The following is a 19,262-nucleotide window of genomic DNA, read 5'->3' as shown; positions in this document are numbered from 1 at the left end:
CATCGTTATAAACATTAACAACGTACAGAAATATTTGGCAATAAAGCCAAGACCAACTGCTCCAGAAAACTCAGTTCTTCTTCAGGAGCTTTTCCCCCCACCTCTTGGACCTATTTTCTGCACTCCTGACCCTTGTTCCCCCTTCAGTAATTTGAAGAAAGTGCAAAAATAACTCTCCAGTCTGCAAATATTTACTCTCTCCTGTGGTTTGCAACTAACAGAGGAAAGAAGACTTCATCTTTTTTTTCCCTCCCAATGCCCCAACCATCATTTTCTTTCACTCTGGATGCTGCAAGCTCCAGAGGATGATCCCCAGCTCCACTGGTTTTACACACCATGGCTGAAGCTTTTAATTTTGGAGCCAAAGCTGCACCAGTGAATTTCAAAGCCCCTGCTATGGAGTTTTATTTTTGGAGGGGAATTAACTTGAAACACTGCTGGCACAGCACTAACTCACATGGCTTGTGCTGCTGATTGAAGCCTACCAGAGCCATCAAACACTTAATTTATTCCTTTATGAGCTTTTAGCACTCATGTTCAAGCACAATACATGTCTATAATACTGCAAGCCCCTTCTCCCAGGAGTTATGTTTCTCCAGGACCAGCCACATTTTCTCTAGGAAATCCCTTCCAGTCTCTAACTACCTCACAGCAAAGAATTTCTTCCTAAGTTTTAACCTGAATCTCCCCTTTTTCAGCTTGAAACCCCCTTGAGATGGCAACCCAGCAGCAAGAGGTTGAGGGCTGGAATAACCAGCTGAGTTCTTTGCATTTCTGACCACAACCAAGACTTGTCCCAGAATTCTGTAACCTACACACAGCCCCTGAACTGCATCTGGACAGTGGAACTGATGACACAAGAACACCTTATCTTAGGTAATGTTACTGCTTTATCATGAATTTATAATTCATTAAAAACAATATAAATACGCCGGATAATTTAAATAAGCTTAAAGGGGTTTTTTTTGACCTTTAAATTATTGATCTAATTACTGATCAGGTTGGCAGGGGTGTAGCAGCTGCTAGGAGCAGCCAAGTGGGCTCTGGGGAATGGGAGGAAAATGTCAAGGTCCAAGTATGAAGGGCTGGCACTGCAGCTCCTGCCTTCACCTCTGCACTTGGGACAGAGAGAAGAGGGAGGGATGAGAGTGAGGAGTGATGAGGAGTTGCTGTTTGCTAACAAGAGATCAATTCAGCAGAAAAAGGTGATGTAATCTGGAGGTTTTTAAATTTATTTGTATATTAAGCAGGGGAAAAGTCCCAGTATCATTTGAAATTCTTGCAATCCAACTGTTAAAAAGGGGGATGTGGTTTGGAAACAATTTTAGAAGAAAGCTGGTTGTTTCTTCTCCTGATTCCAGATATTTTTAATTGGCAGGGAGATATGGACAAAACAATTCCATGACCCTAAAAGCATCCCTTTAGAAGGCTCAGTTCAGTTAGAGGAGCACTCAAATCATAGAATCATAGAATCACAGAACTGGCTGGGTTGGAAGGGACCTCATAGTCCATCAAGTACATCAAGTACAACCAAGCTTGTACTGGTGGCTCAGTCCCAGTACCTGTCCCTGAAGTTGTGCAGGGAGCTGAATATAAGAAACATTTAATTAAACAAATACACTGAAGATTTCTCCTGACACCAAGGAAAAGCAACATAAGCCCCTTCCTTCCCCCTGAGAGCAACCCTCAGTCTCCTTGACTGGGTAATGTGCAGGCTAAAGTCAGAAAAGGAGAAGGAGAGTGATCTTCCTGGAGCTGAAGGCTGAGCAGAGGTGGTTTCTCTCTCCCCCTGCTCATCTACTGGATTTGAATGGATTTCTACCACTCACATTTCCTTCCCATTCAAACCTTTCAGAGGCAGGGCAAAAAAAAACCAACTCCAAACAAACTCCAGTCCTAGGGTGTGCCTCCCTGAAATGGCAAATAACAGAATATCAATATTGCATTTTGCAGGATCCTGATTTTCTTTGCCCAGCTTGGCCCTCAGGACTTTTTTTAAAATCAGAGTACTGTCAGATAATTTAGGTATTTAAAAGCATCTCAAGTGATATTTGCTCATATATCTCAATTGTTATGTGATATTGATATCTGCTGCAAGCTAGCACAATACCATAACTTTTTGTCTTTTATTGCTGTTCTATTACCATAGCATTTTAAATGAAATCCTATTTTTTCCATAAAATCCTTGCCTAACAAGGACACCAGAAGCAGTAACTGGGAGCAGGTGGTCACCTTTTCTTCAGTTCACATTTGGAGCTATGAAAGGCAGAGTAAAGCAGAGTTCACCTCTTCCCAAACCTTGCTGACAAGGTGACCATCAAGTGGACAAGAAGTTCTGCAAAGAGTCTGTCTCACCAAAACACCCTCTCTCTACCTGTGAAAAGGCTCACTCGTCTTAAATATTAACAGCCAGGAGGTGGAAGCTGCTCAAGGAGTCAAAAAATGCCTTTTAACTAATATGGAGAAAAAGCTAGAGTGACAGACAGACAGAACTGTCCTCAGTTCTACACGTTCAGGCACTGCATGCTCAGAGATTATTCCATTTACCTTCTCCCAGTTATCCATCAATGCTCAAGCAAACTGATTCTGTTTAACTTCCAGATAAGAGTATTTAATTAAGAGTTAAGTAATTAAACAAAAAGTGTTTACTAGATTAAGTGAAACAGCTACTTACCTTCAGGAGGTGAGATGCTTTCAGAAAGACTGTGCCCATCTACTCCACTCAGATGTGTGAATGCCATGGGGTGACCTGGGGCCATTTTCTCTTTCTCCCCAACTCCCACCACCACCTCCAGAGGAGGCAGAGGACTCAATCCTTCAACCAACACCAACTCCAGAACTTGAGCAGGAGGCAGAGAGTGGGACAGCATAACCTGAAGTTTAGTTTAATCCCTTCCTACAAACCTCTCCCCTCCAACCAGGGTGCTCAAACTCATTTTTATCTAGAAAAGATTATGTAGTATCATGATGATGTAAAGGAGAGGTGGATGGGGCAGTCTTTCCTTTCCTGTGCCATGGTTTGGGGCAGGCAGTAGCCAGCAGGATGTGGGGAAAGGCTGGAGGAAGAGCAGTGCACCACTGGTTGTGTCTTTCCCCTTCTAGCAGAAAAAAGCCCCCACCATTAAAGATGAACTGGTGCAAGGGGCACACAGAAAAAAAAAAAAGCAGACACAAGTCAGAGCTCAAGATGTAGAGCCACCAACTCCATCAGCACTGAGTGCAAGGTCCCAGGGAGAGAAATTTCCCTAGCTGGAAGAAAGTTCCTGCAGAAAAGCCTCAGGAGTCCCTTATACACAATTACAGTGGGAAACAATAGGAGTGGGTACACACCAACCAATCTGCATGGACACAGCTATACGGGTCTGTCACAGACACCTCTACACAACTCTGAGATGATCCAAAATTTTTCAACACAGAAGGTCCTCAGTAACTAACGCTGAAGCTCTATCAGGCCTTAGATGACCCTCTAGTGACCAGAGAGCTTCCCTCCTGGTGCTTTTCCATCCATCCTTGGACAAACAAGTCTGGTAGGACTTGTAGGACTAGCTGCTCATCTCAGATCCTACTCAGCATTATTTGTAGACCTCTTATCCTTTGCTTCATACCTATAACCTCTGTTTTGGGGATGATTATGTTGATCTGCAAAGGTGTGGATGTTAAGAAGAGGAGAGAAACTCAAGTACCAAAAGCTGCCTGGTCCACCTGCTGTTTCTGACTGGTACCAATCACTTCAGTTTTGAACTAAGCACATCACTGACAAAACTCCTAAAATATCAAGTAAAAATCTAATCAAATTTCACTAGACCTAGGACCCAAAGTTGACTGATTCAACATTACTTTAAAAAAAAAAATAAAAAAAATCATTCACAGACATTCCTAAACTCACAGATCAGACCAGTAAGCAAAATTTTTGAAGACCTAACAAGGAAACCCAAGTTTGAGTAAGGATAGAGAATCAGACAGTTCCAGAGAACTGTTCCTTAACAAGAGGGAAGGAACAATAGGAAAACCCAGCCTGGCTCCTGTCCTGATGACTAAAGATGTTACTGCTGTGTCCTTTGCCATGAACAGTGTTCCAAGGGAACAAGAGGAAGATAAATTATGTCAGAAAAAATTTACCAGATTAAGTGAAACACTTCAGGCATAAAGACTTTCACTCCTCAAATCAAAGAGGGAAACCAGGCAAAATTTCAGTTTTAGGTGGAATCTTGCTGTGTCCAAAGCATCCAAGTTACATAGAAAAAATTAATTCCCTCTCTGAAAGGCTTTGAGATGCTCTGCTGTCAAAGTTTTTACAGCATTTCTTTCCAGCCATGAAATGATGATTTGTCCGTCAATTTTGATGCCTGGAAATTCTAAAAACTGTAAAATAATACTTCTTGCAGAAAACTATGAGAGGAATCTGAGGGTCATCATCATCTCTTGACAAAACTTTGGTCCTTTTATATGCCCTGCAAGCTCTTCTGCAACAAAAGGCCTACAGAATACATACAGAAACCTTAACCAGGGGAATGAACAGTGAATAATTGACTCTGGATGCAAGAAAAAAAAAACAACAAAACCCCAGAGCCTTTGAAGTAGTGGGTACAGACATTACTAACAGGATTTGGCACTAAAGGACTGGGATCAAGCACAGCTCCAGGCATAAAGCAGAATGCTGATGGGTGCTGTGGTGATGCAGCAGAATTAAGCAGAGGACAAAAGGATGTCTGCCTTTCCAAGGACCTACTGGCTATGACTAACAGGCACACAACCAAGGAATGCTCCCACTTGCTGGGCTGTAGGTCCCTCACAATCCAGGGAAAACTGTTCTCTCTCATCTACAGGACGTGGAGCTGGAGTTATTCCCAAAAGGAAGGAGTTATGTTCTCAAAAGAGAGCTAAGAAAACCTCACAAGCAAGAGGCTGATCATACCCTACAGCTGAAAGCATGACAAGAGGAAATCTTACCAGGAATTTGCACTCTTGTAGGGAGGATTGTCTCTAAACTATTAGGAACGAGTTTCTAGAAAGCTGATTTTTAACAGATTTATTCACTACCTGGTTTTCTTAAACCAGAAAGATTTATTAGCATAAATATATCAGCCACCTCCATGGTTTTATCTCCAAACCCTGGGAATAGCTGTATTATTCCTCAGCAGCCTTTGGTACGTGGGGACAAAACCATGTACATGGTTAAGGCTGCTTCTCCATGTCCTCAATCATAACTCTCAATCTTTTCCTGCAACACCAGGGGTGAGGTTTGTTGTTTTGTTGTCTTTTTTTTTAAAAAAACAAACAAACAAAAAAAAACACCCCACATTTGATCAGAAGTTTATCCTCAGAGATTACATTTTAATTACTTGCCTTTTTTTTAAAAGACAGACTTCTCAAGGAAGTATGAAATGCACTTTACCATGCAGAAAGCCACACGTGGAACCCAAACCAGGTCTACCAGGCCAAAAGAATTGATTCTGAATGAGTAATTCCTGACCAAACAATGAAGTTGCCTGCCCCAAGGAAAAAGCTGGACCACTGAATGACCTCAACAGGAAGCAAGCAACATTATCTCTTCCTATCATTCCACTTGTGTTCTCAGTTCATTGTTTTGATAAGCTCTCTGATCACAAGGGGTCCTAATAGTAACATGCTGTCCCTCAGCAAATAACACACTTCCATGCTTCCATTTAGCCTCTTACCCTTCAACAGAAAAATCCTGGGCAAAAATACTTCAAATCCTTAATTCACTTTATTCTCAACAATATAGTGAAAAAAAAAAAAACATTTAGAATCCAGTAGGAAAATACAGCAGGAGGTGAAAATGTTGTTACTGGTGAGCAAGCACCATTTGTAACTATGCCACTTGTAGGATTCCCTAAAGGCCAGATTTTCACATGATGGGCACATCATGAGCAGTGAAAGGACAGGAGTCATCATCACAAGTTGCAGAAAGGGAAAATTTCAACTGGAGGTCAGCAAAAATCCTTCAGAGTGGAAGTGATAAAGCATCAGGGTGTTTAGGGGTTGGTTTGGTGTTTTGTTTTATTTTTAAAGAAACCCCATGTCTGGAGGTTTTCAACATCTGCCAGGCAAAAGTCCCTGAACAACATGATCTGATATTAGATCCTGCCTTGAGCAGAAGCTGGATTAGATGATCTCCAAGATGCCTTCCAAGTTCTATGACCTCATTCCTAAATTGCTTACAGTCACTAGAACCTCCCCCACTTCACACAAATGGATTATGATGATGACATCCAAGCTAAGTAAAAGTGCTCAGACCTAAAAACCCCATATATCTGGAAACAAATCTCCAACTTCCAGTGTGCACAAGAATACTTCAGATTCTGTTATACCAGCTGTTTGGCAACTCAAGTGAAAAATACTTAAAAATACCACTTAGCAACCAAAGAGTCTTCCAAAGAAAATAAGGTATTTGTTGACTGTCTTATCAAAACAATGACATCAAATTTCCAGACTGTTCAGCAATGTAAAAGCAGGAATCAAATTCAAGCAATTTCACTGAAAAATCATGAAGCCAAACAGATGAAGTACACTCATCAGGGGTGGGGAAGACAGACTTGATTCCAAGCCTGGCCAAATAATACTGAAATTCTCTCTCTAACAGGAGAGGCACCACCAATGTGCTAAAATTCACAGAACAACAGGAGAAGGTCTGCCCTAACTGAGCAGATCAAGGTGTCAGAGGACATCTGGAAAGAAGATAAGCAGAAGGCAGCTTTGGCTGTCTGCAAGCTCTCAGAAACCATGCAGATGACAGTACAGAAGGTCCCAGCAATGTCCCCACTAAGTCAGAAGCAGAGCAGCAGCTAGAAGAGGAAGCATCACCCTACAACAGAGATGCTCCCCCCCTGTGTCCTCAGCAGCAATGAAATATGTTGGAGTACAGCTGGCTAAAAACACTTTTGAAGGTAGAAAACTGTTCTAAAATCCTTCCCTCTTCCCCCTTCTCCTTCTTTCAATCCCATTTCCTCCTCAACCCTAATGTCCTTGCTTATGGATCGTGCATCTACATCATTCTTATTACTTAAAATTCTGTTTAAACTACTTAAATAATAACCTGCATGAAAAGCACAAGGGAACAGGACATTTCTGCTTCCCACACACACTGTTCTCTGGAAGGAACAGATGGTAAATCGGAAACCATTCAAAGTAGGTAGTTTAATAATTTAGACCACAAGCTATTCAGCAAATCAGGCCATAAATTCCTGATAGGAAAGTGGGCTGTGCATGACCAATCCTTGAAAAGCATGCCATGACACATGCTACTTAGTCATGCATTTTATAGACAGAACAAGAACTATGGAACAGACAAGACACCAGCATGATGAAATAAGTAAAAAGGCTTTAGCTAAATTGCTACCTGAATTAAAGCCTCTTCCCATCCTGCAACTACTACAGGCATCTGAATTCTTCAAGAAATTCTGCACTACAACAAATCATCAGGTGTACAGTAAGAATTCTACTGAAAAGACTGTTCTTGCACTCAAGTAAATGCTTCTGAGCTCCCAGCAGAAGACTACAGAAATATTTAAACAAAATTAACAAAATAAAATACTGTTTAAGATGCTAAAATATTTCTGTAAAAACTATGAAGCTTATCATTAACTCCTTTGCTGACAGCTAACTCTGTGCATCAATGACATGTATGTATCAAGACCAAATATGAACAATGAAGAAACAACCTCATCCATCCCTCCCCTCCCACCCACCCTCTTCTGACTCCATCACCCTTTTAGTCACCTACCCACCCACTGGCCTCTGGCCACACAACACACAATAAAAACCAAAATTCAACACCTGGGGTTCTCTCCTTTCCTATTCTTTGTGTCTTCAAGAGTCACAGATTTATTCCTTTTGATACCTGGTGTTTTATGTACAATGAACTAATTAAAAATCCAGAGCACAACGAGCTGTGGTTTATAAATCAACCTCCAAAAAACCTAAATTAATAATTACAGCCATCCTCAGTATGGGCATGCCTCTAGGGTCAACATCTTGCCTGGGAATCATCACCTTATGAATGCATCTACTATTTATTATCTTGAATAAAGTTTCACAGGGAAAAAAATAAAAATAAAATAAAATAAAAATAATTTTAAAAAAGCAAGCCTGTGACAAGGGACAAGTGCTTTGCCAGGAACCCAGATCCAAATAACTGCTGTGCAGCCCCTGCTGCTGCTGCTGCTACAAGGTTTTGGGCCACCTTCCTTGCTACACATGATTTATTACAAGCTGCATTTTTTATTTCATCATCCTCAGGGATCTACTTTTACTACCCTGGCACTGGCATCATGAACCACATCTTTCCCAAGTGCCTGAATCAGTACCTTCAAAACCACAGAAACATGCAGTGACATCAATATCCTGCTGCTCCATGACGTTTCCATTAGAGAAGTCACGGTGAGAAAGTTTTGCTACTTTGATTTTTGCTTTCAACTTTCCAAGATAACAGTTCAAAGAGAATAATAATTAGATTATTGCAGAGAACGCCCACGAAATCTTAGGAAGGTTTTTTCAATGTCTGGTTTAACTAAATCTGCTTAGTCCACCTACTTTTGCAGAACTTTGTCTCCTTTTTGAATGGAGAGCTCACTATCTTGCTTCAAATCTCAAAAATGTGTCTGAACAAATCTGTTCTCCATTGAGAGAAAAAAATACAATAAAATGAGCTTAAAATAAATTTATTAAACAATACAAAAATAAGCATGCTGGAAATCAAGATACATAAATAACATACAATGCAAATGAAAAATGGGAAAACGAGACAGGTAACTTAACAACTGAGCCAAAAAGTACAAACACAAATGCTAAAATTCTTAAAAAGCATTTACATTTCTAATGAAATGTTAATGATGCTGACAAAGAAAACCAAACAAACAGCTAAAATGCTTGAATATCAAGAACTGCTATTACTGTAGCACAGGTGAACACTAAAACCATTGCAGACTTCAAACATTCAGTGCCTTGCCTCTAGCACCCCTTTCCTTCAGACCCCCTCACCCCACAGAAACCAGGCAGGGGTAAGGCTGTCACAGCAGACCTAAAAACTGGGGTCCCAACTACTCAGGCACCCTGCCATGAACATGAGCCATCCACAGACAAAAAAAAAAAGAAAAAAGAAAAAAAAAAAAAGAAAAAAAGGAACTGTGAGCACAGGCAAGTTACAAAATAATTGGCCCAAAGCAGTCTTCTCCTGACCCCCCCTAGCTAGAGGCTGCTTAATTCTGAGACAGGCTGAAAAAGCAGGTATTGCAGAACTGGAATATTCATACCTAAAGTAAAGGCTGTACCCTAAGTATTCTTATTATGCATATTAAAGATCTAGTAGTTGCCTTAACTGTTTATTTCCCATGCAGGACTTGCCTCTACCACAAGTTTTTTATCTGACTGACATACATAAATGAGGTGAAGATTCTTGATTTTCAAGTTGAAGCCCAGATGGAACAATTTTTCCATCTTCAATCACGTTTTTAGAATCAGCTAAAAATCAGAGAATAATGCGTGTAGACCTAGATCTGGCAAATCCTCCATCATCCATTTTCCTGCTTGAGTTAAATCAGTGACCTGCAACATGTCAAGCACTGTGAATACTTTTCCTTAGCAGCCCAGACACACTAAGTTCCCCCTTGCAATTGAGGGTATTTCAGGTAAAATCCCATAGTTTTGCAGGATCTCAATGTGTGTTATGTCTCTGTAAAATCCTCAAGCAGGAGAGAGATTTATAATTGAAAGCTTTGTCTTTATTTCCAAGATAATCACTGACAAACCTAACCTTATCATCAGTGATGGGATTATAAAAGACCTGTTACTCAACAATTTATGACTGACATTTATTACTAACGTGTGCACCAGAGATTTACCTCTTCATCCCAGACTCACCAAAATGTGATGGTTTGCTTTGTTTTGCTTAATCATTTTAATCCCAGGCTTCCAAAGACAGGAAGCCCATCCTTTCACAATACACTCCTAGTTGAAGATAATTCAGGGTTTAGTCAGAGCTCATTTCAAAAGTTTATGCAAAACTAACAATACCTAAAACAGGGCGATTAGGAAGGGTTTGCTTTTTGTCACAGAATTATCAGGACAAAAAGGGGGAGGACAAACCAAACAACTCTCTCCTTATGGAAAACTCCACAGTAAATGAATTTTAGATACAGGGATTGTGGGAGAGGGCCAGGAGAAGGGGTGGAGGCCTCCACTGTCTTTGTCTCTTAAAATACTGCCCCAGCTAATACCATTTATTACTGCTTGGATAAGTTTTTGACAGTTTTATAAACTTAGTTTTCTGCTTGATGTGTTCAGGGACTGGGATAGATCAATTTTTCTGCAAGCTTTTAAAGTGGAAAGCTATAAAAATGGAGAATAATTTTCAAAGATTCCTGGGATCACAAAGAATCTAAGAGCTACAAGGGTCAAGAATTTTGTGCCCTCTGTCCAGCAGTGCCCACTGAGCCTACCTGAAGCTTTGCATGCCCCATTTCAAGATACACTCTACTCAAAATAAACTAAAAATTATTCAATTGTGCAGATGAACAGATGCAGTTGCCTGGAAAAGAATGCAAGTCCTGTTTCTCAGCAAGCTGACAGAGGTGCAAACTATTCCTTTGAAAAGTTGCAGCTAGTGATAACTTTTTTAATAATTTGCTCCTAGTTTTGCAAAGAAAACCTCTGCTTTTAAGTATGAAGATGCACACAAACCAGCAGTTAAAACTGAACACTTTTACAGATCTACCTATACACTTTGAATGTATTTTCTGCTCACTCCTTGGCTGGTAACCACTCCAAAGCCCAGATTGCTCACATTCCTCTCCAGGGTGGAGCAAACCTTACTGGTGAGGCAGACTTCCCAGTCAGAACTCCCAGCTGGCAGCACAAGCAGCCAGCAAGGCACTCAACACAAGTTTGGCAAGAAATCTTTCTGCTGCATTAGTTAACTTGCAAACAGGCAAGTTTCCCCCACCCCCTTTCTCCCTGCCATTTTTGCTCTTTTTATCTATACGTTAGCATTAATAATTATTAAAGGCCTGATTAAAAAAAAAAAAAAAAATAGATATCTAATCTTCACTAGTATGGCATATCTGGAGGATGCATTTCTGCTCAAAGCAATTTGAAAGCTCATATTTAACAAAAGGATACAGTAATAACATGAATCAGAAACTCTCTCCATTTAATATACAACTATTTAGAGATACAGGAATTGGCTGTATTCTGCTGACATTATCTTACTTTATATTTTAATTCAGATTCTTCTATCTTTACATGCTGACCCTGATCAGAGGATATATTGTTACTTCTCGCTTAGCTCTACAACTTAATTTAAAATTCTCAGATATAAACAAAAATAAACAGATATACACAAAAGTGGTATATCTTTGAAAAAAACAAGATCTACCTTTTTTGTAAAAAAAAAAACAAAAAACCAAAAAAGTAAACATGTTTTAAGTAAAAGTCAGTTAACAGGTTTGGGTATTGCTGTTTGCATGTGCTTTTTCTCCCCCACCTTGAACTTTGACAGTCTTTTTGGTATAGCATACAGAACTTACACAAAATATATATATAAATGGAACACCAGGCAAACAATATTCAAATCCAAGTTCAATCTAGAGATGCTTGAGGGCTTTTAAAATGCAGAATTTACTGGAGCTAGAACCCATCTGTTTAGTTTTGCTCTCCCCGACCTTCCATTCTATACACTACGGTTCTGGAGATGTCCTCGTTTGATTCAGGTGACACTTTTTTCCACACTGTCTCTTTTAAAGCAAGTTCTTGCTGGAGATTCTCATAGTCCATTGGTCCAAAGGAATGCTAGTTGTTCAAGCAACATACATTATTTATTAGTGTATTTGAAGGAAAAAAAAAATAAAAATCCATACTTGCAGTCAATGCTAACAGACTCATGTTTTTCACCTCTTTGCATAAACTGTTTTGGGGTGGTTTTTTTTTTTTCTTCTCTCTTTTTCAGTTATTAAAAAAAATTTCAAATTTCAAATTGTGTTTTTTTAGATGCATACGAGCAAATGGAAGCACTTGAAAAAAAATCATTCTACTGCAGCTTCTCCTATTCAATCTAAACATCAGCAGTAACAGAAGCAAAGACCTTTTCCTTATCTCAAGCACCCACAGATTTTTATCTTTTGTAAATGAAGCTGAAGTGGATTCAGTTCATTCCCAGAAATTGATTATTCTGCTACCTTAGTAACAGCCACTTGCCTACAGCACTCCAGCACCTCAAATTGCTGCCTGTGCAACTCCCAGACACATCACCTAGGAAAAAAATGCTAAATATACATCTCCTTAGCACAGAAGGGAAAGGCTGAGCCCACCAGCTGGCCAGATCTTTATTAAAGACAACCAGTCGAGTAAAAATCCTTGCAGCTTTCATCAGATACCACATACTTACTCTATTAAGGGAGATGAACTGGATGAAATGGAGTTCAAATCCAACATGAATAATAAATCTCATCAGAACAAGAAATCCCCTACACAAAACCCTGTGGCACTGTGGTCTGCCCGAGCGAGCGTCCACTAACGATGTGAGCTAGCTAATTAATCTGCAAGCTTTGATGCAATACATGTCATTGAGCAGTTCTGCATTTACAGAGGAACTCTGTGTTTCCCTCCTGCTGCCTCCAAGCAGTATCCACTGCACACACACAGGAACTTACCCGCTGGTCACCACCTTCTCTGCGAGGATCCAGCTTTTTAGCAAAGTGTCTCAAATTATCGTAGTTATGGAAATTGCACAAAGAAACCAGATCCTGCAAATATTTAGTGAACAGCCATTATTATTTGCACGTGGTACTGAAATGCATTTGAGGTTCTGCTAATGCTTCCACTTTACATCATACCCACAAAACTCTTCCAGAAGCAAAAGACAAAGCTGGGAAGAGCCTGCCCAGCAACTGGGTCTGATCTAAAAAGCATTCTAATTCAGAGTGTTTTCAAAGATCACTTTTAAAAATATTTTTTAAAGTATTTTTCTTCAATTGAGATGAAATACCAGATGCATTTCCAATGTTTCTCAAATTCTTTACTTTGACTGGAGAGGAAAAGAACTCCAGAAATAGAGCTCTTCAGCTTCTAATGCAGTACACAAGAGAAGAGCTCTTCCATTACTCCATGAAGTCTTTCTTTTCAAAGCTTTATCACAATAGATTTCTCCAGTGTTTCTGGCATGGTGTTTTCTTACTCCTCACTGAATTCAAGTGTTACTTATTACTAAATGCATATTTTTGGACTTTCACCCTTGGATCAGATGAAACTTGCTATGTATATAAGAGTAACAAGATCTCAGCTATACTAAACATCGCCTGCAAAAGGAGAGGGAAAAAACCAAACAAAAAAACCCCAACAAACAAGAAAGTCAATGCTGCTTACGTGACAAAAGTGAATTCCTTTAACACTGTTGCCCATCTTGTCCAAAGGAGGTGACCAGCACATCAAACCCATGACATTAGGAACAACCAGAAGAATCCCACCAGCAACTCCAGATTTTGCAGGAAGACCAACCTATACAATAATTAGAGAATTAGTGTTCCCTGCAAGCCTTCTTCACTTCTGTAACACAATGCATGAGCATTTTACTGACTATTATTATGCAAGATTTACAAAATTTAGGTCTGGATAGCATTTTAAGCTGGGAAAGCATTATTACTGTTTTTAATGGACAATAATCTGAAGAACAATTCATGGCAATCTGAGGCACGTCATCATCAAGTTATTTGCTCTCAGTAAAAAAGCAAGTCAGTAATACAGTGTAAAAGATAATTTAGATCTATTATTAAAAAGCAATTGTGACTAAGCAGTAATACAAAAGTCTGTCAGGAACAGTTTGCAACAAGGCAGCAGTACAAACCCAAATATCTAAAAAGCACCTTGACTGCAAAAAGTGAAAAACAAACCTATGAAAACAAAGGAGTCTGTTCAAAAAAGGAAACATACTCAGTTACAGCCTGCACAGAAGTATTGGTTTTTTCCAACAGGAACCAACATGTCACATACCCCAGCAGCTCTGTAAGCAGTTAACTTTTAGATGCCACAAAGCATCAGAATTGATTTTACAGGTAAGCCATGAGGAAAACAAAAAAACCCACTCAAAACAAGATGCCGAAAAACACAAGTGAGATTCAGTAAATCTTGAAATACTTATAAATGAAAAACACACTGCTGGAAAAGAGAAGCATGGTACACATGAGGTGTATGAGAGCCCTTTTTATAACACCTCAGAACAACCAATGAAACAGCCCAAGTCTCTGAAGAAAAAGCAATTGTCTGCCAAGATTTTCTGCTTTCCTTTACTAGGTAATCCCCAGCAGGATTTCTTGAGTTATGCTGCTTCAAGTTACACCTGCATCGATCACCTATGTCTCTCCTTTGCTTAAAGGACAGTATTCTCCTTTCCTAAGGGACAGTATTCTCCTTTTCTCAAAGGACAACATCTATGCTTCAACACGAAAAGGATTCCCAAATGTGAAGTGACAGAGAATAGAAAGTCCTACGGTGTAGTAGCAGTGCCATGGGAACGTGGCACATGGAAATCAACAGCACAGCTTCATCTTCCTGGTTAGCTCTAATAAATAAGTGAAAACAACTTACATGGAAGGCAAACTGCCCTGAGAAGTCATACATGCCACAGGAATGCATTAAACTCAGGGTGTTCCGGACTGCTTCAGGACTCAGGACTCTTTCACCAGTGATTGGGCAAAAGCCCCCATTAGCCAGAGTTGCTGCCATCACACTTGCTGATTCACAGGTTACTTCTATTGAGCAGAGCTTGTGAAAAAGAAATGAGGATTATGAAAACTGATTCCTTGTCACACAACAAGGCCAACTATACAGCAGGATCAACAACAGAGAGTAACATCTCACAAAAATCACCTGAGGTGTTAACATTCATTACAGGTGACCCTAGGAGCATCAAGCAATCTGGCCTGGATCTGCCTGCTCCAAAGAGCCCAGCAATAGTGTTTGCAAAGCCCTCTTCTTATAATTTGGGTTAATATTTTACATTCATTTATGTCTCAGCTTGATTCCTCCCTCCACCCCCCCCTCCCCCTTAAGTTCTTTTGAGAGGAAGAGGTCTGAAAAACAATCTCAGTATTTTGCATCCGCTTAAATGCCAAAACCACAGAATGACTTTTTGCATTTATTTTTTCAATGGCTTTGTTTTTGTGTGGTTTGTTGCTTTTTTGGCTTGTTTTGTTTTTTTTTTTTTAAGCCTTAGGAGACCACACACTTCTATTACAAGTACATTTTAAAGCTGCAAACTCTAGCACATGCAAGTCTTAATGCCAACACTTCCTGCTGATGCAGCCTTCTTCCATCTTTCTCTCACAGATGCTTTTTTTGATATATTAATATGATAAGGACCACATGATAGTTTCTCCCAGGATCCCTGCTTCAGTTCAGACTATACATACTTTGGTGACACATCAGGAAATGTGATATGATGCCATCACCTGATGCTGCCTCATTTCTGCAGAAACCAAAAGATAAGCTGGTTTCAACCTGCAATGCTACTCTGAAAGAACAAACAAACTAGTGCTTGTAATCTCCTTGGGTTTTTTGGTTTCTTTCTCTTTTTTTCTTTTCTTTTTTTTTTTTGCCAAACAATCATTACATGATAGTTCATGAAGTTACCTAAGCCAAGTTTGCATGAGTAGTTACTACCTGGAATTCTTATTTTCCGGGTGCCAAACTCAATACATCCTAGTCCAATCAACTGGAGTTGCAAATCAAGAGATTGTCAGAGACGCATCTAAAATAGCAACTGTGTTTTAAACATATGAAGGATTACATAGTATCACCTAATTTGAAAATAAAAAGAAAAAAAGGAAAAAAAAGAAAGAAAAAAAAAGGCTTTCTAGGTTCTCAGTTTTAGCACCTGCATTTTCTACCTCTCTCTTCCCTAAAATCAGAATAATCCATCCTCACTTTACAGAAAAATAAGTTTATTCCTGTTCCAAAAGTTCCCAAATACACAAGGGAGAAAGGAAAATTACAGAAATCCCAAAGCAAAGAAAGAAGTCAGTGGCTTTTGGAGTAGAATTGGAGTAAGAAGAGTGCAAAGAAAACAGAATTACCTCCCATGCATGAGCTGCCTTTTTTCTGAGCATGGAGTGAACAGGGGATTTTGCAAGGGAAAAGAAAAAATGACTCATAGTTGTGAAATTAAGAGAGAATGCATGAAACTGAGGCCAAATTAAAAACAGATCAGAAAAGTTAAGTTTTGGCTGCTTCTTAACCTCTGAATAGCTTGGCACGCAGAAGCATACCAGGACTTGAGGCAGTGGGATAAGAAGCATTTAAAAAGTATGTTTAAACTGTAAATTCAAATAAATTTTCTGGTTTGTTTTGCAGTAACAGAAGTTCAGAGTTCACTACTGGCTTGTGCCTGGTTTCCAACTGAGCAAAACCTCAACTAAAACATCAGATTATCCCCTGTACCCTACTCCACAGCCGTTCAATTTAAATACTAGAGCAGGTGCATCCCCACACAGAACACTCAAGGTAAAATTTGCATTAAAAAATAAAATCAAATCTATAATTTGCAACAGTAAAAGCAAACCACATGGATCAAAAAGCAGATTCAAATTTGAGAATCAACTGGAGGGGTTGTTTTTTTTTAAAACTATCTCAGACAGACTGAATCAGTAAGACAACTGGAATAGCCTCCTGAGAACTACCTGCAGCAGAGCTGACCTGTGAATAATTCAACATTTGGGAACCCTTACTGAGGAAATGCCTCACACCTGCCAAGTTTTCATTTAATATGAAATAACTTGATAAAAATGGGAGGGGAAGGATGGGGGAGGGGAGAATACATATGACTAGATTCTTTGTTTTACCCATAAACATTTAATGAAACAAAAAGGAGAAGATGCTCATATTATTTCATTTCTAACACCACCCCTGGGCTTACACTAGAACATGCATGTACTACTCTAGTTAGACAGTTTCACACTAGATACTATTTTACTTACACCCAGCATAATAAAGAACAGCAACCCAAAGAAACAGAAATACTTTGTCAAACTCAACTAAAGTAATACAAGACATGATTGCTAATTTGCATTAGAAGTAAAGACAACTCCGTGCATCCCTTAAACAAAAGAAAATCCAAATGTATGCAATTTATTTCCAGAGTTTGACAGAAGGTGACAGCTACAAGGCATCAAAACTTTCTTATATATGAACTAAATCCACTTCTACTGCTTGTAATAATAATTCTAAGGCTTTAATGAGCCTCAGTTTTCAAGTTAGTTACCTGAAAATAGAAGTCTAGTATAGCAACCATATCCGTGCCTTCAGGAAAGCACTGAGGAAGAAAAATAGAGTCTCTTTAGATAAAATTGTGACTGTTTTTTTTAAACATCACTTTTAGAAACACATAAATAAAGCCACATTCTTGCCGGCATACTAAGCATGAGGCAGATTTAAAATTAACTATTTATTTAAATGCAGCAAGTGGAAATACTGAATCATATCAGATCTGAAAACAGCACAGTGCAGTCAGGTCAAAGATAAGTATTAAAATAGTTATTTTCACATCAGCAAACTGCAAAATGCATCCGTGCTTTTTATAAAGTCATCTGTACAGCACAGATTATGCATGTTATGACAAACAAAACAAATTATCATGGCTTTGATACAGAAGAAAAGATCATTCTGTTTGCATGGCATCTGTATCACACTTTTTAAATTACAGCAATTGAGTAATGGTATGGACAGATACTGCCATACTTGACATAGAACAGATAAAAACTGTTCAGAAAACACAAAAAAACCCACCAGCCAGCCTTCAAAACACAACAAACAGAAGATATTCACCTTTTTTTCTTTCAAGTAATAGCCGATTGCAAAGTTTCTATCACCACTCTCTCTTTCAGACTGGAACCTTGAAACAAATGTCAAGAGAAAAACAAAACAAGTCAAACTTTCACAGAACACTGAACTTCAGAAAGCCATAATCCCATTTCAATAAAATGGCAGGTAAAGAGTTAGGTTCCTTCTAGCATATCCCACTGATGTTGCCAGGGCTCTCCCCAAGGCCCTGGGAGTCAGTAACACAACTGGGTAGCTCCAGATTCAGAAGCTGACTTGGAGATAAGGCAAAGCTCCAAGATGATAAGATCCAAGCCTAGAGTGGAATGAAACACCCCCCAACAACCTCCAGTGAAGGGGGTAATCCACTTTCAGCATGGACCAAACCTGGTGGTCCAACAACCAGCAGGCTGATGGTTGCACTCTTCATCGTGATGACTGAATTCAAGGTGAAAACTCAAAAGGAGGAATTTTTATGGATACAAGGATGGATAATTCTTGTCTGCCTGGTTCCTTCCACAGTGAACACGTTTGCCTTCTCCAAGCTCAGGAAAAACATGATTTATCTCCTCCCTCTCTGCATGCACAAGCCAACTACCAACCTGGAACCCACGCTGCTAGGTGAAAACTTGATGATTTTCCCAGGCAGATGATTTTCCTCAAAAAGCTTTCAAAGCTTTATACAAAAAGCAGGGAGTCCCAGCTGTGCAAAGCACTTTCTGCACACCTGATGCACAGCCATGAATAGGCAGAGTTTCATTTTTAGTAAGAAATGCAGGAAAATATGGAGTTCCACTGAAAATTCTCATGTAGCACCAGAGCACTAAGAGTAAATGACATTTCAAGGAGGTTCACAACACTTCCGTGAGATTCAGCAACCCTGATACCAGAAACATGCACAATTTCCTGTAAGTTTTAAGGCAAAGACACCCTCTAGCATTAGGTGTCAGTGTCAATAACTAAACTTTGCCCTCAGCTCAATTTATCAACTACCAATTGCAGCATTTTCCACCTCACTTGATTAAGTAAATAAAAAATACTTACGTGGCATTACTGAATCCAACATACTCATTACCAGCCATTTTATTCATGAATTGCATCACCTGAGAGAGACAGAGAGGAGGGGGGAAAAAAACATGCTAACATTTTCAGACATAAAAAAAAGTTTTTTCTTTTATGAGGAACTTGCAGCCCAGCCTTACCTCACCCTAAACCTTGAGACACAATCTTACAAATGCAGCCCAAAACACCCTTTAAACAACCAGGCATATACAAAAGATAAACAGAAAAAACATCTGAAGTGACTAAAATTTCACTTGCAATTCCTTTTGAGACTTTTACCACTGAATTTAGTTTAAAAAAATAAATAAATAAAAAAGGAATGTTGTGACATTAACTTACGTAGTCAAATTTTTCTGCATTATTTGCTCCTTGCTGCA

At 39.3% G+C, this 19,262-nt stretch overlaps 1 protein-coding gene across 2 annotated transcripts in view; it reads right to left on the bottom strand.

Moving 5' to 3' along the window:
- GLS (glutaminase) overlaps window positions 1-19,262 on the bottom strand; it is a 60,984-nt gene that overhangs the window by 10,029 nt on the left and 31,693 nt on the right. Inside the window, exons 8-15 of one of the 2 annotated variants that reach the window (XM_030454619.1) lie at window positions 19,225-19,257; window positions 18,868-18,926; window positions 17,830-17,896; window positions 17,267-17,317; window positions 14,596-14,772; window positions 13,378-13,509; window positions 12,666-12,758; window positions 11,399-11,805 (exon numbers count right to left, since the gene is read on the bottom strand). In XM_030454619.1, coding sequence (XP_030310479.1) covers window positions 11,659-11,805; window positions 12,666-12,758; window positions 13,378-13,509; window positions 14,596-14,772; window positions 17,267-17,317; window positions 17,830-17,896; window positions 18,868-18,926; window positions 19,225-19,257 — 759 coding nt within the window. In that variant the 3' untranslated portion in view covers window positions 11,399-11,658. Of the gene's footprint in view, window positions 1-11,398; window positions 11,806-12,665; window positions 12,759-13,377; window positions 13,510-14,595; window positions 14,773-17,266; window positions 17,318-17,829; window positions 17,897-18,867; window positions 18,927-19,224; window positions 19,258-19,262 lie in introns of those variants that run through there. The other variant, XM_030454618.1, reaches the window with a different exon arrangement.

The sequence above is a fragment of the Calypte anna genome, chromosome 7 (genome assembly GCF_003957555.1).
Source record: "Calypte anna isolate BGI_N300 chromosome 7, bCalAnn1_v1.p, whole genome shotgun sequence".
Lineage (NCBI taxonomy): Eukaryota > Metazoa > Chordata > Aves > Apodiformes > Trochilidae > Calypte > Calypte anna.
This window is presented reverse-complemented; position numbering and strand designations above follow the sequence as displayed.